Source organism: Oncorhynchus mykiss, chromosome 21 (assembly GCF_057628025.1).
Source record: "Oncorhynchus mykiss isolate SJ-2025 chromosome 21, ASM5762802v1, whole genome shotgun sequence".
NCBI classification, from domain to species: Eukaryota; Metazoa; Chordata; class Actinopteri; order Salmoniformes; family Salmonidae; genus Oncorhynchus; species Oncorhynchus mykiss.
In genome coordinates this window covers 20,476,395-20,500,069 of record NC_143042.1, presented here as the reverse complement: position 1 = coordinate 20,500,069, position 23,675 = coordinate 20,476,395, and the positions used below count along the sequence as shown (strand labels likewise).

At 46.2% G+C, this 23,675-nt stretch overlaps 1 protein-coding gene across 2 annotated transcripts in view; it reads left to right on the top strand.

Annotated features, from left to right (window-relative positions):
* The window catches only part of LOC110500204 (metabotropic glutamate receptor 8), a 232,498-nt gene that overhangs the window by 185,358 nt on the left and 23,465 nt on the right, over window positions 1-23,675 (top strand). For both annotated transcript variants that reach the window (XM_021577413.3, XM_021577412.3), the window contains exons 7-9: window positions 353-553; window positions 15,837-15,976; window positions 18,180-19,115. In XM_021577413.3, coding sequence (XP_021433088.1) covers window positions 353-553; window positions 15,837-15,976; window positions 18,180-19,115 — 1,277 coding nt within the window. The remainder of the gene's footprint in view (window positions 1-352; window positions 554-15,836; window positions 15,977-18,179; window positions 19,116-23,675) is intronic.

The window sequence follows — 23,675 nt, the reverse complement described above, 5'->3', positions numbered from 1 at the left end:
CATGTTTATGGATGAAGGAGTTTGTGCTTTCGCCTCTGTATGAGCTAATGATGCTAATGATGCTATCTGTTACCTAAGCACACATTCGACTGCGTTAGAAGTAAAGTGTGTGTGTGTGTGTGTCACTGTGTGTCACTGTGTGTCACTGTGTGTATGCTCAACTGAATAAAACAACATCACCGGTACCGAAAGATGTTTGTGTTTGTTTAAGAACAGTGGGACCACGATCAGTGTTTTCTCTCTCCCGGAAATAATGTAATGTTGTACATTTTGCATCTTTGACAAATAGACACTTGGATGTCTTCCTCCACAGTGTAGCTAACTGTCCATCGGTTTCCCTCCTCTTGCCCAGGTCTGGAGAAGGTTGGTCGGGACTCGAGCTACGAGCAGGAGGGGAAGGTGCAGTTTGTGATGGATGCCGTGTATGCTATGGCCCATGCCCTGCACCGGATGCACCGGGAACTCTGCTATGGATACCCAGGCCTGTGCCCAAAGATGGCCAACATCGACGGCAAGGAACTACTCAGCCATATCAGAGCTGTCAACTTTAATGGCAAGTAGAGCATGGACGCGCGCGCGCACACACACACACACACACACACACACACACTGCTCAGCCACTTCCTCAACATCAACTTCAACTCCAAGTCCCACACCACTCCCTCATCACACCCACCGTATCCATGTTTCCTTTAACTTTCTCCCCACTCCTTATCAGAGGACATCTTGAACATGCGTTAAGCTTTGATTACAGGGGTTACTTTAGTTCATGAAGTAGTTAGTGAAATGATTGACTTTTTGCCCCATTTTGGCCTCATTTTGATTCCCCCTAGTGCTAATGGCATACTACATGAATCTGTTCTGTACCTTATTATGTGCACATCGTTTTCTATATATTGCGTTCGGAAAGTATTCAGACCCCATTTTGTTTTACGTTACAGCCTTATTCTGAAATTGATTAAATAGTTTTTCCCCCCTCATCAATCTACACACAATACCCCATAATGATATAGCAAAAACAGGTTTTCTAGAGATTTTGCAAATGTATTACAAATAAAAAGCTGAAATATCACATTTACATCATCTCAAGCTCTGTCAGGTTGGATGGGGAGCGTCGCTGCACAGCTATTTTCAGGTCTCTCAGGAGATGTTCGATCGGGTTCAAGTCCAGGCTCTGGCTGGGCCACTCAAGGACCTTCAGAGACTCGTCTCCGAAGCCACTCCTGCATTGTCTTGGTTGTGTGCTTAGGGTCGTTGTCCTGTTGGAAGGTGAACCTTTGCCCCAGTCTGAGGTCCTGAGCGCTGTGGAGCAGGTTTCCATCAAGGATTTCTCTGTACTTTACTCTGTTTATCTTTCCCTCAATCCTTATGAGTCTCTCAGTCCCTGCCGCTGAAAATCATCCCCACAGCATGCTGCCACCACCATCAAATTCTGTGCACAAATGTGTTTACATCCCTGTTAGTGAGCGTTTATCCTTTGCCAAGGTAATCAATCCACCTGACAGGTGTGGCATGTCAAGAAGCTGATTAAACAGCATGTTCATTACACAGGTGCACCTTGTACAGGGGACAATAAAAGGCCACTCTAAAATGTGCAGTTTTGTCACACAACACAATGCCACAGATGTCTCAAGCTTTGAGGAAGCGTGCAATTGGCATGCTGACTACAGGAATGTCCAACAGCGCTGTTGCCAGTGAACTGAATGTTAATTTCTCTACCATAAGCCTCCTCCAACGTCGTTTTAGAGAATTTGGCAGTACGTCCAATCGGACTCACAAACGCAGACCACCTGTAACCAAGCCACATCTGGCTTCTTCACCTGCGGTATCATCTGAGAACAGCTACCCGGACATCTGATGAAACTGAGTATTTCTGTCTGTAAATCAAATCAAATCAAATCTTATTTGTCACATACACATGGTTAGCAGATGTTAATGCGAGTGTAGCGAAATGCTTGTGCTTCTAGTTCCGACAATGCAGTAATAACCAACAAGTAATCTAACTAACAATTCCAAAACTACTGTCTTATACACAGTGTAAGGGGATAAAGAACATGTACATAAGGATATATGAATGAGTGATGGTACAGAGCAGCATAGGCAGAATACAGTAGATGGTATCGAGTACAGTATATACATGAGGTGAGTATGTAAACAAAGTGGCATAGTTAAAGTGGCTAGTGATACATGTATTACATAAGGATGCAGTCGATGATATAGAGTACAGTATATACGTATGCATATGAGATGAATAATGTAGGGTAAGTAACATTGTATAAGGTAGCATTGTTAAAGTGGCTAGTGATATTTTTACATCATTTCCCATCAATTCCCATTATTAAAGTGGCTGGAGTTGAGTCAGTGTCAGTGTCAGTGTGTTGGCAGCAGCCACTCAATGTTAGTGGTGGCTGTTTAACAGTCTGATGGCCTTGAGATAGAAGCTGTTTTTCAGTCTCTCGGTCCCAGCTTTGATGCACCTGTACTGACCTCGCCTTCTGGATGATAGCGGGGTGAACAGGCAGTGGCTCGGGTGGTTGATGTCCTTGATGATCTTTATGGCCTTCCTGTAACATCGGGTGGTGTAGGTGTCCTGGAGGGCAGGTAGTTTGCCCCCGGTGATGCGTTGTGCAGACCTCACTACCTTCTGGAGAGCCTTACGGTTGTGGGCAGAGCAGTTGCCGTACCAGGCGGTGATACAGCCCGCCAGGATGCTCTCGATTGTGCATCTGTAGAAGTTTGTGAGTGCTTTTGGTGACAAACCGAATTTCTTCAGCATCCTGAGGTTGAAGAGGCGCTGCTGCGCCTTCTTCACGATGCTGTCTGTGTGAGTGGACCAATTCAGTTTGTCTGTGATGTGTGTGCCGAGGAACTTAAAACTTGCTACCCTCTCCACTACTGTTCCATCGATGTGGATAGGGGTTGTTCCCTCTGCTGTTTCCTGAAGTCCACAATCATCTCCTTAGTTTTGTTGACGTTGAGTGTGAGGTTATTTTCCTGACACCACACTCCGAGGGCCCTCACCTCCTCCCTGTAGGCCGTCTCGTCGTTGTTGGTAATCAAGCCTACCACTGTTGTGTCGTCCGCAAACTTGATGATTGAGTTGGAGGCGTGCGTGGCCACGCAGTCGTGGGTGAACAGGGAGTACAGGAGAGGGCTCAGAACGCACCCTTGTGGGGCCCCAGTGTTGAGGATCAGCGGGGTGGAGATGTTGTTGCCTACCCTCACCACCTGGGGGCGGCCCGTCAGGAAGTCCAGTACCCAGTTGCACAGGGCGGGGTCGAGACCCAGGGTCTCGAGCTTGATGACGAGCTTGGAGGGTACTATGGTGTTGAATGCCGAGCTGTAGTCGATGAACAGCATTCTCACATAGGTATTCCTCTTGTCCAGATGGGTTAGGGCAGTGTGCAGTGTGGTTGAGATTGCATCGTCTGTGGACCTATTTGGGCGGTAAGCAAATTGGAGTGAGTCTAGGGTGTCGGGTAGGGTGGAGGTGATATGGTCCTTGACTAGTCTCTCAAAGCACTTCATTATGACGGAAGTGAGTGCTACGGGGCGGTAGTCGTTTAGCTCAGTTACCTTAGCTTTCTTGGGAACAGGAACAATGGTGGCCCTCTTGAAGCATGTGGGAACAGCAGACTGGTATAGGGATTGATTGAATATGTCCGTAAACACACCGGCCAGCTGGTCTGCGCATGCTCTGAGGGCGCGGCTGGGGATGCCGTCTGGGCCTGCAGCCTTGCGAGGGTTAACACGTTTTGTCTTACTAAAATGTCTTACTCACCTCGGCTGCAGTGAAGGAGAGTCCGCATGTTTTCATTGCAGGCCGTGTCAGTGGCACTGTATTGTCCTCAAAGCGGACAAAAAAGTTATTTGGGCTGGATTTCTTCTTGTAGTCCGTGATTGACTGTAGACCCTGCCACATGCCTCTTGTGTCTGAGCCGTTGAATTGAGATTCTACTTTGTCTCTGTACTGACGCTTAGCTTGTTTGATAGCCTTGCTTAGGGAATAGCTACACTGTTTGTATTCGGTCATGTTACCAGTCACCTTGCCCTGATTAAAAGCAGTGGTTCGCGCTTTCAGTTTCACGCGAATGCTGCCATCAATCCACGGTTTCTGGTTTGGGAATGTTTTAATCGTTGCTATGGGAACGACATCTTCAACGCACGTTCTAATGAACTCGCACACCGAATCAGCATATTCGTCAATATTGTTATCTGACGCAATACGAATCATGTCCCAGTCCACGTGATGGAAGCAGTCTTGGAGTGTGGAGTCAGCTTGGTCGGACCAGCGTTGGACAGACCTCAGCGTGAGAGCCTCTTGTTTTAGTTTCTGTCTGTAGGCAGGGATCAACAAAATGGAGTCGTGGTCAGCTTTTCCGAAAGGAGGGCGGGGCAGGGCCTTAAATGCGTCGCGGAAGTTAGTGTAACAATGATCCAAGGTTTTTCCACCCCTGGTTGTGCAATCGATATGCTGATAAAATTTAGGGAGTCTTGTTTTCAGATTAGCCTTGTTAAAATCCCCAGCAACAATGAATGCAGCCTCCGGATAAATGGATTCCAGTTTGCAAAGAGTCAAATAAAGTTCGTTCAGAGCCATCGATGTGTCTGCTTGGGGGGGGATATATACGGCTGTGATTATAATCGAAGAGAATTCTCTTGGTAGATAATGCGGTCTACATTTGATTGTGAGGAATTCTAAATCAGGTGAACAGAAGGACTTGAGTTCCTGTATGTTTCTTTCATCACACCATGTCTCGTTAGCCATAAGGCATACGCCCCCGCCCCTCTTCTTACCAGAAAGATGTTTGTTTCTGTCGGCGCGATGCGTGGAGAAACCCGCTGGCTGCACCGCCCCCGATAGCGTCTCTCCAGTGAGCCATGTTTCCGTGAAGCAAAGAACGTTACAGTCTCTGATGTCCCTCTGGAATGCTACCCTTGCTCGGATTTCATCAACCTTGTTGTCAAGAGACTGGACATTGGCGAGAAGGATGCTAGGGAGTGGTGCACGATGTGCCCGTCTCCGGAGTCTGACCAGAAGTCGTTTTTTTGGGTCGCTGCATGGGATCCATTCCGTTGTCCTGGGTGAAAGGCAGAACACAGGATCCGCGTCGCGAAAAACATATTCTTGGTCGTACTGATGGTGAGTTGACGCTGATCTTATCTTATCTAAGCTCTTTTGTGGGGAAAACTATTTCTGATTGGCTGGGCCAGCTCCCTAATGAGTTTATTTCAATTGACTGATTTCTTCATACAGTATGAACTGTAACTCAGTAAAATCATTGACATTGTTGCATGTTGGGCTTACATATTTTTCGCTGAGGCTTTGGATCTCTTGGCAGTGATAGCTAAGATATTGGGCTGATAAACACAAGGTTGCTGGTTCAAGTCCTACTATGGCCATTCTAGCCCCGATGAATACTAAAGCCACTGGTAACATAGTACTTCACCACCATTCTAGACAGTAACCTCCCTTAATAGAGCTAAATGTCACTGCCCACTTGACTGAGATGAATGTAGAAGGGCACGGAGCAGAGAGCGGGCCTGACAAACTGCACTTTACCAGACTACTTACTAGAGATCAGTAAATCTTCTCTCTATTGACTGCTGCTAGTTTTTCAATGCCGAGAGGCACAAGATGAATTGCTGTAGGGCTGTTGACGTTGTTTACATCTAGTATCTCGTCTTCAACAGGCCCGGGGCTACTCGACGGGATGCTTTCAAGCTAACTACACAGAGAAGCAGCATGTTGTGTTTGTATCGATTTCTGCCCCTCTGGAGTTCAACAGGAGGTTAATAGGAATGATACCAGAGGAGGGAATGTGTTTTTTGCTGGGGACTGATCCCATGTTGTAGACTCATGTTGTTTAGTGTTGCTCAGCTACACCTTCTTATAGCACATCATGTCTGGCATACAGTAGCGTGTTTAGGGCCGTTATTGGATAAAGTTACGTGTGTGTGTGTGTGTGTGTGTGTGTGTGTTCGTGAGCGAGCGAGAGACGGAAAGACGAGAGACTTTAAGTCAGTTGTACGTCAGCAGAGCGCACTTCTATTCAAATCAAATCTTATTTATCCGAATACAACAGGTGTAGGCCTTATAGTGAAATTCTTATTTAAAAGCCCTTAACTAACAATGCAGTTAAAACATTTTTTTAAATAACTTTTATAATAATAATTATTATTAAAGAGCAGCAGTAAAATAACAATAGCGAGGCTATATACGGGGTGTACCGGTACAGAGTCAATGTGCGGGGGCACCGGTTAGTCAAGGTAATTGAGGATAATATGTACATGTAGGTAGAGTTATTAAAGTGACTATGCAGATATAATAACAGAGTAGCAGCAGCTTAGAAGGGGGAGGGGTGCAAAAAAGTCTGGGTAGCCATTTGATTAAATGTTCAGGAGTCTTATGACTTGGGGGTAGAAGCTTTTCAGAAGCCTCTTGGGCCAAGACTTGGCGCTCCTGTACCGCTTGCCGTGCGGTAGCAGAGAGAACAGTCTATGACTAGGGTCACATTCCTTGTTGTAGTTTAGTATGCAGCTCATCTGCACCCGTTAGGAGGGCATTGAGTCGGACCATCCACAGTGCCCTTGACATGGAGGGGGGGGCCAGGGATCCATACCAATCAAATTCAACTTAGAGGAGCTGTGCAGATCAGATAGGCCACAATCCCCCTGCTTACCGACACAGGCGGAAAATCAATCCAGCGAGAGGATGAGCCTAATTCAGTAGTGAGGCTTCAGAACAATCTAGGGAAAACACACACCAGGCGTGGAAATATCTCATGCAGACACACACACACACACACGCGCGCGCGCCGGTGCACTTATTAATGATCCTTCCCCACCGAACCCTGCCAGAGGATCTAACCTTTCTCAGCAGCATGAGATTGGACACTTGGATGACCCCTCCACTGACCCCCAGTGTGTGTGGATATCCCTCCTTCCCTGCAGTGTTCAGGTGTTATCGATGTGCTCTCTGACTCCGACAGAAACTCATGCTGATGGAGAGAGCACCATCCTGCTCACACACTTCCTAGCTCTATCCCTCCCTCTCCTCCCCTCCCTCCTTCTCTCTGCCCCACTCCCACTCTCCTTTATCTTCTCATTATCTCTCATTCTCCCTCTCTTTTTTCTCTCCTTTTCTCCCCTACTTCTCTCTCTCCATCTGTCTCTGCCTCCCTCCATCTCTCCACTTCTCCCCTCTCCCACCTATTTCTCTTGTTTCCCTCTCACACACACCCAGACACACATGCACACCCAGATGGTGGTGCATTGCAGATCCAGGGGAACGAAGACAATAAGGAACAGTGCCTGTAGCTGCAATCACACGCTACACCGTGCAGACTGCATCTGATACCGGTTATTCTGTTCTGTTCAGCTTGAGTCTCTACACCCTCTATTGTCTCCACAGTCATCTAAAGGACATTCTTTATCTGTCCCAAATGGCACCCTATTCCCTATATAGGGCACTCCCTATAAAGTAGTGCACTATTAAGGGAATAGGGTGTCATTTAGGACGTGTACTTTGTCACATGTCGAGCACTCACTTATTAAGAGGCCCACTTCAGACGTTGTGCTATCACTTGATTCTATCTAGAGGCCATTGGATGAGTTTGCATAGTTTTATTCATACGTGTAGGCATGCTGCAGATATTTCCTTTTTCTCATACCAAAAACATGATACGTCAGATTCGGGTCAATGATGATGATGTTTTCCCTTTTGTGTAGCTCTTTTCTGTTTCTCTCTCCTTTATTGTCCTGGTCCATCACCGGTCATCACCATGGAGGGATTGACTCAGAATGCAAGCAAGATATCAATCTCAACTCAGACCGAGTCCCTCTCTTATCTAGAACGTCCTGTTCTGTTGTTGCCGACCAACAACATCCCCTCTAGTACTGTAAGTCGTTGTGACGACGCTCTGTAAAGTAACACATTTAGGGACTATTATTGGCCGAGAAAATCTCATTTCAGTTGCTGTCGGGCTATTGTGACTAAGTTTTCAATGAGCAGCTGAAGTAAACGCAGAGAAATAGCCACAACAGGTCTTTGTCCACTTTGTAGGACAGATATCAAAAGACATCTTTATGTGAAGGAAGTGACGTGCAGCTGCAGCTTCCGAGGACCAGTGTGTCCCACCACTTCTGCTCTGATGAATACGATAGTCTAGGGCTACGTCCCAAATGGCACAATGTAGTGCACGAGGCCCTGGTCAAAAGTAGTGCACTATATAGGGAAGAGGGGTTCAATTTGGGACGCATCCTAGTGGTCCATTTTATACACTGCCTCTAGAGTGTGTTACAGGAACTAGGCCTGTTACGAGGTCTGCTCCTGGACAGGGACATTACACGTGTCTAATGCAACCAACGTGCCCACACAGAGAGTTTGCAGTTTTGTCATGTAGAAACTGATGCACCAGCCCTAACACCAGGTTCAGCAACTTACCTGTCTTGTAAACCAAGACTAAGGAGATGCTTGTGGACTACAGGAAAAGGAGGACCGGGCACGCCCCCATTCTCATCGACGTGGCTGTGGTGGAGCAGATTGAGAGCTTCAAGTTCCTTGGTGTCCACATCACCAACAAACTGTGTCCCGCCACCCACCAACCCCTCTTTTACGCTACTGCTACTCTCTGTTTATCATATACCCATAGTCACTTTAACCATACCTACATGTACATACTACCTCAATCAGCCCGTGGCTGTATATAGCCTCACTACTTTATATAGCCTAGCAAATGTTATTTTAACTGTCTTTTTACTGTTGTTTTTATTTCTTTACTTACCTATTGTTCACCTAATAACCTTTTTGCACTGTTGGTTAGAGCCTGTAATTAAGCATTTCACTGTAAGGTGAAACCTGCCTATTTTCCCATTTCGGATGTTTAAAAACCCAAGCCCTCCCTGTAACAACGGGCTGGTTCAACAGCAGTGTCTTTTTTTATCCTGCCGATTTTATGACATCGTTACATTTACATGTATTTATTATTGAAATGATGGTGCCTGTAAGTGTGACATAGCCTATTTAAAACAGCCTGCTGTTTCGTTGTATTATTCGCTCTCTTTTTAAGCCTCACCAATAATGAATTGAATCTTGCTTATTGACAATTGATTGGCATGCCCATACTCAGTCATAATGCTATTGACAGTAGGCCTAGCTCCTATATCAGTGTGAATGCTCTTGAAGATATCCAATTAGAACAATGAGGACTGCAAATAGGTTCAAGTTAACGTATTTAGCAAAGACGGGTCTACATTTGAACTGACCACGATTTAACCGACGATAACGATAACTGACTAACATTAACTGACTAACATTAGAATTGGAGTTGATTCCATGAAAGACACAACTTGAAGTAAGCACATTTTTCGCCACGGAGCACGTTCTGATTGGCCAGTGAGGGGCCAAGCCTCGACACACCCCCACAGCCTGTTTATTCATCAAAACCCATCCCTTTCGAGCCAATGCCAGCAAGTGTGCCGATAATTTGTGATTAGTGAAAATAGCAAAAATGTTTCGGACACATCCCTGAGCCGATAGCGTTACCACCTGCGCTTAGATTTACCATTGCGCTAGGTTTGTTAAAACAGAGCCCAGAGTGGTGTGACATGACGCATAGTGCCTCCCACAACCCAGGCCACCTCCATTGTCCTCCATTGTCCTCGGGCGGTCCAATGAGTAGCTCGATAAGGTCTTCACTCTTCACCGTCAGTGTTCATCTCTTCCCTTCTCTTTTATTCCTGAAAATATTTCCAAGGTCCCCTCCTTTTCAGTCTGATGAGAAACCTTAATTGTAGTTCCGTGCGTGGGAAGGAAGGAATAAAAACACCTTACAGCCTGTACTTTCACTTTCGCACCGGGGTTAAACTTTGACAGGATACATTCAACTCAAACTGCAAAACCTTTTAGAATTTTTTTATTTTTTTTTAAATTTTTTTAGACAATGGGAACTTTTCAGAAAATCTCCCAAAAATCTCCAATGGATTTATTTCACCTCCGCACTTCCTTGTTATCTGTCCAATGAGTCATAGTGATACAAGCAGAGAGCTTTCATCCGTGTTCAGTGTTGAACATCAAGCCATTGCCGTCTCTATTGTTCCCAGCTATGCCTGCCTGTAGAGCGTGGTTGAATGGCACTGATGCGTCCTTATGATCCTTTATAAACTACCCTGTCCCCTGACAGTGTGGAGTGAGAGTCCCCCCGGTTTAGCAAGGCAAGAAAACTCTACACAAAAGGACTGCTACACTTCTACTTTAGAACAATGGTGAGGGTATTGACTGTATTGATCCAACTACTAACCCTCATAGTAGTTCTATGTTCATTGGAAGTGAACGAGCGCGGTGTAGTGTGTCTCAGTCTTAGCATCCTGTATAACAATATTTTATCCTCATCCACAAAAGCACCGGACGAAGGACATAGAACTCGGGCCGAGAAAGAGAACAATATCCACTCACTTTTTCCTACTCTACCAAAACGTTATTTATTGAGCTAGTGCCAGCTTCTATATTTCGACCATATTGTGGTCTTGGTCGGGGCCACCCTACACGATGCTCTCCATTACCCTTCTATGGAGAAGGCAGAAGAGCCAAAACAATTGGGCCCTGAGCCGCGGAGCCGCGGAGTCAGTGTGTGTGTGTGTGTGTGTGCGTAGAGCCGTGAGGAGAGGACACGGCCATGCTAGACCGAGCTATCTCATTACAGCTCATCTCCACAGGGCCAGCTGCTCTAGCTCTGACTGCTCAGGACAAGATGGACGCCTTCTCTACGGGAACCAGTCCGGGCTTATTAACAAGGAATAACGGCTAGATGATGAACTTGAACCTAGCATGACAGCTATACAGATAGTTAGAGGGAGAAGAGAGATATACAGCACTGTGTGTAACATCTAGAGAGAGAGAGAGAGAGAGAGAGAGAGAGAGATAATGTCCATGTCCATAGTCCTTCTCTGTGCTTTGTCCCTGTATTAACAGTATAACACAACATCAAACTGTGGATGAGCCACCGGATGGCTGGACAGGGGAGACTGATGAGACTTAACTGGAAGGATGCGTCATTTGCTGCTGCCGCTCGCAGAAAGGACCCGCCAGTGCCCCTGTGTGTGTGTCCGTGTGTGTGCGCAGTCTACAGCCGTCCCCGCTCTCAACGTTAAAAGGGCAATCAATACCTGGAGATAAGTTCAATAAGCCGGAAATCTCAGACAGCTGTTTCGGCGACTTAAGACATCTCTCTCTGTCTGCCGGGCCACCACACACCGAACACTTCCTCAGCCCAGGTGACCAGAAGCTATCAGATTTTTATTTTATAACTAGGCAAGTCAGTTAAGAACAAATTCTTATTTTCAATGATGGCCTAGGAACAGGGGCAGCATGACAGATTTGTACCTTGTTAGCTTGGGGATTTGAACTTGCAACCTTTCGGTTACTAGTCCATCGCTTTAACCACTAGGCTACCCTGCCATTGGATGATTAATAGAACGTTAAGCCATGCGGTGTCGGCGGTGATTGTACATGCATCATTTTATTCACTCTAATGCAGGTTAAAATGCTGGCATTAGACTAACTGACAACACCAGGTTTATGGACCTGCAGATCTCTCTCTCCTCTGCCACAGTCACACCGTAATGAAATCCATTAGGCCTTAGTGGAGACAAAGGAGGTTTTGAGGGAGTGTATCCGTCTGCCATGTTGGTTTGTTGAGAAATGCGGCATTGCCTCAATAGCCTATGAGAGTTGTGTGTGTGTGTGTGTGTGTGTGTGTGTGTGTGTGTGTCTGCTAAAGTCGGTGAACAGAGGAGGTATATCTGCTATGGCAGCTGGTCTCTCTAGCCTCCTGGATACATGCTGCTGCCTTCTCTCTTTCATTATGCACACTAACAATGCTGCTCTAGGACTCCTTCCTCTCTCTCTCTCTCTCTCTTTCCTCTGATCCCCCCCTCCCTCCCTCACATCTTTCTCCCTCCCTCCCTCCCTTGCTGTGCTCTGTTCTAAGGAAGATAATCAAAATAGTTTATTTTGAGAGGAAAGAGAGGAAGAGGAGAAGTCAAAAGGAACGGGAGGCTTTTGTCAATTTCAGATTGAGGGCCACTTAGTTTGGAGCCTCTCCAAAAAAAAAAAAATGTTTTCTTCAGCGACAGTGTCTCATAACTCTGTGATGAAATGTCTTCCCTTGGCCTAATGATAGTAGGGCTTAGAGAAGCAGTGGAAAGGAGGGTACTAAAGGTTTGGATGGTTTTGAAACTTGCCTTAGGCAGGCAAGAACCTCCTAATGACCAACTAGGACAATATTTTTTTTTTTTTAAAGAATGGCGAATTATCAAAATCTCAGACCAATTGGGAAATCTAAAGTACCCAAAGCATTCTGAGATCATGGGGCCAAAACATCTTCGGTTGACATGAGGACTCTACTCTTGTCACTACATCCATTATTTCATTAGCCAACTCACCCGCCCACCTCTAAGTTCCAATGGCTACACAGCCTCTGTGCTCCCTTCCACTGTGAAAACACAACAAAAGGCTGACTCCTACTTCTACATCCTGATAAACTATGTGTCACAGCTTTCTGGCTGTTTAATAATCATTATAATCAGCTGCCTTGTTGAGCCAAGAAGCACTAATCTCATTATAAACCCTGTGGATATTACCCCTCACCACATTAACTGCATGGAGACTGCTCCCCACATGACGACTGCAGGGTGGACGGAGGGTTAGGATGCAGCGAAGAAAGGCTCCTGTATGCCAGAAGCATGTAAGTAATGGATCATGATCAAGTGAATTAATAGGCTAACGTGGATGTCTTATAGTAGAGAAGAGGGGGGGGGGTGGGAGGGAGGGCGATAAAGAAGAGATACATGGGAAGACGAGAGGGAGAGAGCTGTGAGATTCTTTTTTTTTTTTTACAGAAGAGAGATAAAGAACGAGAGAATGAAGGAGGATCAACAGTAAATGTGTAGGAGGAGGGAGTAGAGTTATTATTATCGCACAGATGTCGAGTTTCCCTCATCTGCCAGGTAAAGCCTCCCCAGAGGTAACCGTTTAGTGTGGAATAGATGGGATGGAGGAAAAATGGAGACGAAGGATGGAGAGAAGACATGTCCTCATTTCTGGGGGCCTGTGTGTGCCCGCTTTAGTGCTTTAATGCGTTTGTGTGTTTGTGTGTGTTCCTGCGTGCGTGTACCTACGTGCATGTGTGTGTGTGTTGTCTCCCCCCATTAGCAGTATAGATGTATGGCCCACACTGCTGGGTGCTGGCAGACATTCCACTCAGCCACTCTCTCTCCTCCTCTCAGCTCCTTCTTCCATGTTATGTTTTATTCACCTGGGTTGGAGCGTGGTTTCTACATCACTTCTATCAAAATACTCACTGTTCTCTGTTACTGTCACGATTGGGAGTGGGGAGACTTTTGAGGCCTGTAATGGTCGTTCAGCCACAATGCTCTCTCCTTTCCTGTATTCTCCCCCATCAGAGATTTTGCCCAGCTTAAAACTGTCTCTCTCTCTCTCTCTCTCTCTCTCTCTCTGGGATCCACAGGGAAGAGCTGTTGGCAGGGTATGCAGTGTTTATCTCAGATTAGGCGGATGTTGCCTGCAGATACTGATCTTTCTCCCCTTAATGGTTTAGGTTTAGGATTAGGGGAGAGTAAACGGATCCTAAACCTGTGCCTTGTAACTGTATCTTCAGAGGTTTGTCCCCCTGTCTTTTAGTAGGAGTATAACTTGCCTAGAATCCATTCTCTCTACCCACAAACTGCACAGCAGAAAGCCAATCTCATCTCAGACCAAACACAATGAACATAACCTGATCTCCTCTGAATGGAGGAAATCAGGTTCAAACAACAGTCTTCCATCTGAAATACCCTACTTCCTACTTGGTCTCATCTCACCATCGCCCACCACTAGCTGAAGACCTGTGTGTCGATTAAAGGGCCTCTAACCCCGTTCTCCTTTTGGGGGTGATAGGGTGCATGTGTCTGGTCATGTGAGATGTGCTGATAGGCTCGTCCAGTTCAGTGGTTGTTAGGGCATACCCACTGAGGGGTGAGTTTGAGGTTTGTCGTGTTTGTGTGTGTGTGTGTGTGTGTGTGTATGCTGTGGTAAAGAAGGTTAAATGTGGTTGCTTACACTGACACAGTGAAGGTCATGGTTAACGATGCAGAATACTGTGAAATTTAAATGTCGATATCTCCATGTTGCTACTTTCAGAAATGGCGGAGGAACCATGCTTCACTGACTTGTAAATGCTGTTTTTGAATTGCCCTTATAAGGGACATACTGAACAATTATCTTAGTCAGCTTGCTTGTGTCCAGTAATTGTCATCAGGAGTAGCTATTATGGCTTGGGACAGGCTGTTTCCGGAGATGACGTGAGTGTGAAGATGTGTTGCTGTGTGTCTATGCACATTTGCGTGCATTTAAGTGTGTGTGTGTCTGTGCGTGTGTGTGTACGTTTGTGCATGCGTGCGTGTGCAACTTGCATCAGTCGTGTCTGCAGAATCGGCCTCATTGGTTGGGCAGGAAACAGTGAGCAGTATTGGGCCGTATATTAACCCCAATTTGACAGGCAGAAATCATTTCCTGAGGCTGTGCCATGATTCATTTCCACACTGATGAGACGGAGCCCGCTCCCATTTGCAATGCATGTTGCCCCCGCTGTGCAAAGCGAGGGATGCACGGAGAAGAGGAAGAGAAGAAGTTGGTTGTGCCCACTCACTGAGAGTATCAGTGTCAACCAGAGGGCTATCTTACTGGACTCATGTGTTTGTGTGTGTGTGTGTGTGTGGGGGGGGGGCAGATTTTAACTTATTTTTGTTTCATTTTCTGGTCATAAATTCTGTTAAAGACAGAAACTAGACAAATGAGTCAACAACCAGTCTGGACACTTCTCTCTCTGTACTAATGATGTAAGGCAGGAGGAGACAGACGAACAGATAGGCAGACAGGGGCGAGCGGCGGCGTCTAGTGTCTTTGGGTTGTGGCAGGCAAGTCTGTGTGTGTGTGTGTGTCTGTGTGTGTGAGTAGCGTCAGGCCGGGCGGCTGTGTGGAGGCAGATTAAAGATAGAGAGATAATGGGCTACCCAGAGTCCGCTGGAAATCTTCTCATTCATTACCGCTTGGGGATATACAGAGAGAGAGAGAGAGAAAATACAGATATGATAGATCCACCGTTGCCATGACGTACAGCTTTCTATAGGAATGTCAGTAATGCACACCTCTTTTAAGATTGATATTTGTAATTATGTTACTGCTTTGATGGGCCAGATTCTCCACCCGCGCTGCTGCCACACTAAAATATTGGGATTTCAAAGCTTCATAGGAGGAGAGAGAGAACCAGAGAGAGAAAGGGAGAGGGAGAGGCTGTTTGCACTTACACACACACACACACACACACTCATACAGACACACACACTCATACAGACACACACACACACACACACACACACACACACACACACACACACACACACACACACACACACACACATACATACAGACACACACACACACACTCATACAGACACACACGCTCGCACACACACACAGACACACAGGCACACACAGACACACGCACACTTTCTGCATAATTAATATGTGTGATACCTGAGCCACTCCTTAGGGTGACACGTAGACCCGAGACTACTGAATGAACTTCGGAAATGATTCCCACTCTGTAACAAACAGACCTTAAACCATAGTTACAACCTACAGTGGGTAATACCCAAGCATGTGTAATTATAGTTAAGGTGTATATATAAGTTAGTCCAAAAATAATTTGTGTTGGACCAAATTGTATGTTGGTGTGAAAATGCAGAACTCATTTCCCACCATCTGTGTCTTCCAGGAAGTGCCGGTACTCCAGTGGTGTTCAATGAGAACGGCGACGCCCCCGGACGGTACGACATCTTCCAGTACCAGAGCACCAACCGCTCTACCAGAGAGTACAAGGTCATAGGCACCTGGACCAACAAACTACACCTAAATGTGAGACTAACATAATAGCAATATCTATCTTTTGTGATCTAGTGTTGTCATAAAGTGTCACATTCAGAGGCATTCTTGCATAGTCTGGTCCCGGCTCTGTTTGCGCCGTCATGTCAACATGTTTGGCATGACAACGACCGACAAACGACTTGACATTATAGCACAAACAGCTCTGAAATCAGGGACATTTCATGGATGTCAGCATTAATCCAGTCTTGAAACTTCAGATTTTGTATTCATTCGTTATCATCCAAAACGTGTTTTCGTGTCATGTTTGGGTCCCCATCTCTTCCCAGTGTTTTTTGTCCCCATCTCTTCCCAGTGTTTTTTGTCCTATGATCTTCCAGTACTTCTGGGTAGTATGTGTTCCTGCATGCATACAGTTACTGCTCAGTGCTTGACTTTCAATGGGCAGCTACTTGTTATTCAGCTGTTACTGATTGGAATACACACACACACACACACACACACACACACACACACACACACACACACACACACACACACACAAACACTTTCTGCATTATTAATATGTGTGACCTGAGCCTGGCTCGTTAGGGTGAAGAGAGAGGGAGGGGAGGAGAGGGAGGGAGGGATAGAGCTAGGAAGTGTGTGAGCAGGTCGGTGCTCTCTCCATCCGCATGAGTTTCTGTTGGAGACAGAGAGAGTCGATTACACCTGAACACTGGAGGGAGGGATACACACACACACACACACACACACACACACAGACACACACACACACACACACACATACATTCAGGCCACAGGAGGAGCGATGACGGGGCTTATAGCTTATTGACTCTGCATGCCTGTCTGAGATACACAGCCTTGGTAAACGAGCAGCGTGTTCACACACAGTTGGGCTGTACGGTTGGGCTGTACTCTCTGAGGTATCTTAAAACCATCTGCTCTGGTCGTACATGCGTGCGTGTGTCTGTGTGTGTGTGTGTGTGGAGAGCAGTCAGGCAGCACACATATATAGCTGGACACCTACATATACTCAATATCTATCTGACTTTCCTTACATAATGCTTACCTGCATGTATCATTCACAAAAGTACAGTATAAGTGGATACGTTCGGACTGTAGAAGCTATATTGGCTGGACTCTGAAGACTTGGAGACTGGAGACTTGGAAGTTAGGCACCAATGCTGATCTTCGTTGTCTATTTACCTAGGCTGGACTGGGAGGCGGCAACAGCATACTACTCCCTCTCGGCTGGCTGCTGAGAACTAGAGCCAGAATATCCCCATTCCATATACATTTTTGTTTCACCTTAACATTGTTTTGAATTCAAAGTTACTAATAGGTATCCAAATAATTGAAAAAGGATCCACCCAAGTAGGGGAAGTTACTGTTTCTTCTCGGGGTAAATCTCTTTTCTTAGGACCAGTTGTGCCGTTGGACATTCTTTTCTTTCATGACATGCTCATAATTAATCAGACCTAAATTATTTTTGTATCAGGTTATAATTATCAATTATACCCCAAAAAGGGTTCACGGCCAGACTTAAATGTGTTTTTGAGCGTTCATATTTCAAGCATGGCCGGCTATCGCTTTACCACAACAACAAAAAACAGGAAGAGATAATAGCACTAAAGGGAAATAAAGCACCAAGCTAAAACAACACATACGGACAGGTTTCATTTCTCCTCTGATGACTCAGTAGTTTGACCCAATATTAGTCATTTAATCTAGTTCTAGATTTCTCCTGCTCTCAGCAGAATCCCCAGCCAGCCAGTTTCCTCTAGTTCTGCTGGATCAGTACTTTGTGTGCCTGTTCAGAGATAGAGAGAGGAGCTCTGTTCCCATCACTCTGGGCTGTGTTTTAAACAGATTAATACACACATACTGCATCAGACTGATGCAGATGGCTAATTTGTGCCATCTCTGATTACACCAGTTTAATTTCTATTATATTTATGCCTAGCAGGCAGCACAAGGGAAATGATAAGAAGTTCTTCTTTGGCTAATTACTTTGTGAGTTGCCCTTTGGGAAATGTTCATGCAGGTACAAACAGTTTAACAACGGTAGGCTTTGAAGATAGCTGTTACACAGTCAGAACTATTCTAGTCAGAACATTCCTTAGCCAGAAACAGTCTAGAATCACAGCCATTCCAGAACCAAAACCATTATTGAGTCCCAACCTATCTGCCCTCTGATTGGTCTCTCCTCTCTCCTGTGACCTTATGACCCCAGGTAGAGGCCATGCAGTGGCGAGCAGGCGACCCGTCCCTCCCTGCGTCTGTGTGCAGCGTGCCCTGCCGGATGGGTGAGAGGAAGAAGATTGTGAAGGGCGTGCCGTGCTGCTGGCACTGCGAGCGCTGCGAGGGCTATCACTTCCAGGCCAACGAGTTCAGCTGTGAACTGTGCCCCTACGAACAGCGCCCCGACGCCAACCGAACGGGCTGCCAGAACATCCCCATCATCAAGCTGGAGTGGCACTCGCCCTGGGCCGTCATTCCCGTCTTCATCTCAATGCTAGGCATCATCACCACCACCTTCGTTATCGTCACCTTCGTCCGCTACAACGAAACGCCCATCGTCAGGGCTTCCGGCCGTGAGATGAGCTACGTGCTGTTGACGGGCATTTTCCTGTGTTATGCAATCACCTTCCTGATGATCGCCGCGCCCGACGTGGGCGTGTGTTCCTTCCGGAGGATCTTTCTGGGTCTGGGGATGTGCTTCAGCTACGCGGCCCTCCTCACCAAGACCAACCGCATCCACCGCATCTTCGAGCAGGGGAAGAAGTCCGTCAGCGCCCCCCGGTTCATCTCCCCGGCCTCCCAGCTGGTCATCACCTTCTCCCTGATCTCAGTGCAGCTCCTGGGGGTGTTTGTGTGGTTCGCCGTGGACCCGCCGCACACCTTCGTGGACTACGGCGAGCAGCGAACCCAGGACCCGGCAGCGGCTCGCGGCGTGCTGAAGTGCGACATCTCCGACCTGTCCCTGATCTGCTCCTTAGGCTACTCCATCCTTCTGATGGTCACATGCACTGTTTACGCCATCAAGACCAGGGGAGTGCCGGAGACCTTCAATGAGGCCAAGCCAATTGGATTTACCATGTACACTACCTGCATAATCTGGCTGGCGTTTATCCCTATCTTCTTCGGGACGGCACAGTCTGCGGAGAGGGTGAGTGGAACAGATTTTATAACGGTAAACACACAAACATGCAGAAAAGCTGTGTGTTTCTAATGAATGGATAATTTTGGATGAATGGTCTCTTTTCCATCAGTCAGATAGTGATTTAGAATGGAGCTATGAGATATAGTAATAGCTTAACTCTAAAGCCGCACCTCCCCATGTGAATAAGACTGGATTTTCTGTCTGAGTGACTAGAGCCAAGTCTTTGCAGGCTTTAATAAGAGGCTCATATACATGGCTTACGCACTCACTCTCTCTCTCTCTCTCTCTCTCTCTCTCTCTCTCTCTCTCTCTCTCTCTCTCTCTCTCTCTCTCTCTCTCTCTCTCTCTCTCTCTCTCTCTCTATCACTCTTTGTGTCGGTGTGGGTGTGTCAGACTTGACAGACTTGAGAACATTGCCTTTCCTCTTGCCTCGGCTCTAGGCGGTAGATTAGCAGGGTATATTCAGCCCAGCAGGGCTCTGGGAAGCTTGAGAAAACAAAAGGTAGTACCTCTGTATAACCTCTGACCTGCTGTGTGCTGGAGGTCAGGTTTGTGCCAGCTGCACTTGGAGAATGGTACTTCCAGGTCATTTGAAAAGCTTTTCTGCACAGTGGAATTTCAGTGAATGTTCCACTGCTGTTTGGCAAAACGTTCGAGACAGAGGGGAAATAGCTGGGACACTGTAAAACATTAAATACTCACAGGAGAGGAAAAGAGGTTGGAGATTAGAAGAGGTCCTCATTAAAGCTCATCGCTGAGTCACACCATCACCCGTTTACTGCCTTATTTTAGTTCTCTTTCCTCTGTTGCCAGGCAGCTGACACACACTTGTATGGATGCCCCAATTAGGCCTGTAAACAAATGCTGTGTCGAGGTGAGCGTTCAGCTCCACAATGATTCTGGTTGGCAAACTTTGTTTGCACTAATGTTACTGGTAGAAACACACACATCACTCTCAGTAACGGTTACAGAAACGTTTTTTACTTGCTACGATTGTGATGTGTTGTGGTTTATCTTCCTTAGATGAATGCACTGGCTGTGAATAAACTCAGCAAAAAAAAGAAACATCCTCTCACTGCCAACTGCGTTTATTTTCAGCAAACTTAACACGTGTAAATATTTGTATGAACATAACAAGATTCGACAACTGAGACATAAATGGAACAAGTTCCACAGACATGTGACTAACAGAAATTGAATAATGTGTCCCTGAACAAAGGGGGGGGGGGGGGGCAAAATCAAAAGTAATAGTCAGTATATGGTGTGGCATTAAGTACTGCAGTGCATCTCCTCCTCATGGACTGCACCAGATTTGCCAGTTCTTGCTGTCAGATGTTACCCCACTCTTCCACCAAGGCACCTGCAAGTTCCTGGACCTTTCTGGGGGGGATGGCCCTAGCCCTCACCCTCTGATCCAACAGGTCCCAGACATGCTCAATGGGACTGAGATCTGGGCTCTTCTCTGGCCATGGCAGAACACTGAAATTCCTGTCTTTCAGGAAATCACGCACAGAACGAGCAGTATGGCTGGTGGCATTGTGATGCTGGAGGGTCATGTCAGGATGAACCTGCAGGAAGGGTACCACATGATGGAGGAGGATGTCTTCCCTGTAACAGACAGTCTGAGCACTGATGGAGGGATTGTGCGTTTCTGGTGTAATTTGGGCAGTTGTTGTTGCCATCCTGTTCAGATGTACCGATCCTGTGCAGGTGTTGTTACACGTGGTCTGCCACTGCGAGGACGATCAGCTGTCCTTCCTGTCTCCCTGTAGCGCTGTCTTAGTCGTCTCACAGTACAGACATTGCAATTTATTGCCCTGGCCACATCTGCAGTGTGGATGTGACGCCGGGAAGAATAAGAGCTAAACAGAGCTTCAACGACTAGTGTCAGAGCTGTGATTCTGCTCATCACTTCCATGTCACTGTGCTGTGGGATGTGATGACAGAGGAAGGCTGGTCAACATTTGAATCAAATGAGGGAATTGATTTGTGGATTTTGACACGTAGAAATGTCGGGACACACAGAAAGCATGAGAACAAATTGGGTTTTGTCTCTCCAATGAGTGAACGTGAAGATTCGCTCATTGAAGATGCTGCTTGTCAAAATGAGGAGGCTGATTCAGTTGAAGTGCTGATCGAAGACTGTTGTTTTGATACAGGCTGAGTAAAATGAACGTGCACACGCAAATACACACACACAAACATGCACCCAGGCCAGACACAGATCACTTTGTCCTCAGGGGTATTTCTATTCTGATGCTTAGATTGACCGTATTGAATCGTGTTCTCCAAAAACAAACTGTTTTCTCAGTACTCATTACCTGATCCAATATTCCTCATGTGTGTTTATGTGCATGTGCATGTCTGTGCGTGTGCGTGTGTGTGTGTGTGTGTGTGTGTGTCTGTGTCTGTGTATGTGTCTGTGTGCGTATGCATGTGTGTCTGTGTTTGTGTGTGTTTAGGGCCCATGATAGATGCACTTTACACTCATTGAGATTCAAAGAGGACTTACAGTATTGATTGTAAATGTCAAATTGCTTTATTATCGTGGCTGGAGAGGCCTGGCATGCGTCCCAAATGGCACCCTATCCCCTACATACAGCACTATAGAGCCCTGGTCAAAAGTAGAAAAAAAGGGTGTCATTTGGGAAAGTTCTGGAGACAGCTCTATGTATCAGGGGCCAGAATCAATGAAGGCAGAAGGTGGTCTCTTTATATAATGACTCTGTATGTACAGTATCTATGACCAGATCAAATGAGCTGCCTACCAACTACACTCATAACATAAACATCCTGGTTGCGTCCCGGGCATCGTAATCCCTATATAGTGTACTACTTTTAATCAGTGCCCATAGTAGTGTGTTATGAAGGGAAATATTTATATTTGGGACTCAACTCCTTCCTGTTAGTAGATTGGCTGGAATTGAAATCAACAGTGTTGACAGGTAATCACTTGAAATCATAAATATATACATAAACAGCAGGCCTACGGTGCACGTTGATTGATTTCAGCTGGTTTCCCTACAACATATGCACTTGTGTAGCATATGATTTATACTTAATTAGATGTTGAGGCTACAGCACTTAGACTAAAATTGAATCAACCTTAGATATTCAGTGTTCACCCTCTAGTTGTACCCGTGGGGATGTTGGAGTGTAATGCAGTTGATGTTTTGTAACAGCAACACTATTCTACATAATTGTAAATGATACTGCTTTGAAAGCAGCTCACATGAAGCTCACTGCATGGTGCCTGAGGCAGAGAGGGGAAAGTGGTGGTTGGAAGTAAAGCTTTGTCAGTAATGATGTAGTACAGTTGGGAGAGAGAGAGAGGCTGTAGTCAGGATCAGACACAGACCTAAGGCAAAAGAGGATGATGATATTCTAACACAACCTTCCCCGACCAGGCTAGCCTCAGGAAGAAAACCCCCTCCGGACGTTATTACCGGTGGCTCAGCGTGAATACGGAGGCTGGTGGCCATTACTCATCGTCCAGCTGAAGGATTAACCGCCAGGGCCCGCGTAGACGCAGTGGCGCAACCAGGTCATTACTGCGTCGGGTATGCGAACATTAAACTGGCCTAATCTGCCTGGACCAATGGGCTCTGTACGGCACGCCACTTAGGTGACTCCACAGGGAAGGGAGTAGTGTTGGAGGAAGGCATAGAGAGGGATACAGTGGAGTGGAGGAAAGGAAGTGAGGGAAGGAGAAAAAACAGAAATATTGAGAGGGGGGAGTGAAAGAAGGTCTGAATCAGAGAGCTATAGAGAATGGATGAAGGGAGGGAAGGAGTAAAGGAAGGAGGGGAGATAGAGAGAGAGAGAATGAGGGATGGAAGGACTGTCACAGAGAGCGTACAGAACAGGGACTCAGCAAGGGAGGAAAGGCTAATCCATCAGAGGAGGAGCTGTAGAGATAAAGAGGAGAGGGATTCAGAGAGAGAGAGAGAGAGATTGTGTGAGTGTAATATTTAGTGTTCACTTTTTATTGTTTATATCACTTTTGTTTATCCGTTTCACTTGCTTTGGCAATGTAAGCATATGTTTCCCATGTCAATAAAGGCTTTTGAATTGAGAGAGAGAGAGAGCGAGAGCGAGAGCGAGAGCGAGAGAGATTTGACTCCAATAACTACCGTGGGATATGCGTCCACAGCAAGCTTGGGAAAATCCTCTGCATTATCATTAACAGCAGACTCAACATTTTCTCAGTGAAAACAATGTACTGAGCAAATGTCAAATTGGGTTTTTACCAAATTACCGTACACCCTAATTGACAAACAAACAAACCGACACAAAGGCAAAGTCTTATTATGCTATGTTGATTTCAAAAAAGCTTTAGACTCAATTTGGCATGAGGGCCTGCTATACAAATTGATGGAAAGTGGTGTAGGGAGAAAAAGATACGACATTATAAAATCCATGTACACAAACAAAAATTGTGTTAAAATTGGCAAAAAATACACACATTTCTTTCCACAGAACTGTGGGGTGAGACAGGGATGCAGCTTAAGCCCCACCCACTTCAATATATAAAGCAACGAATTGGTGAGGGCACTAGAACACTCT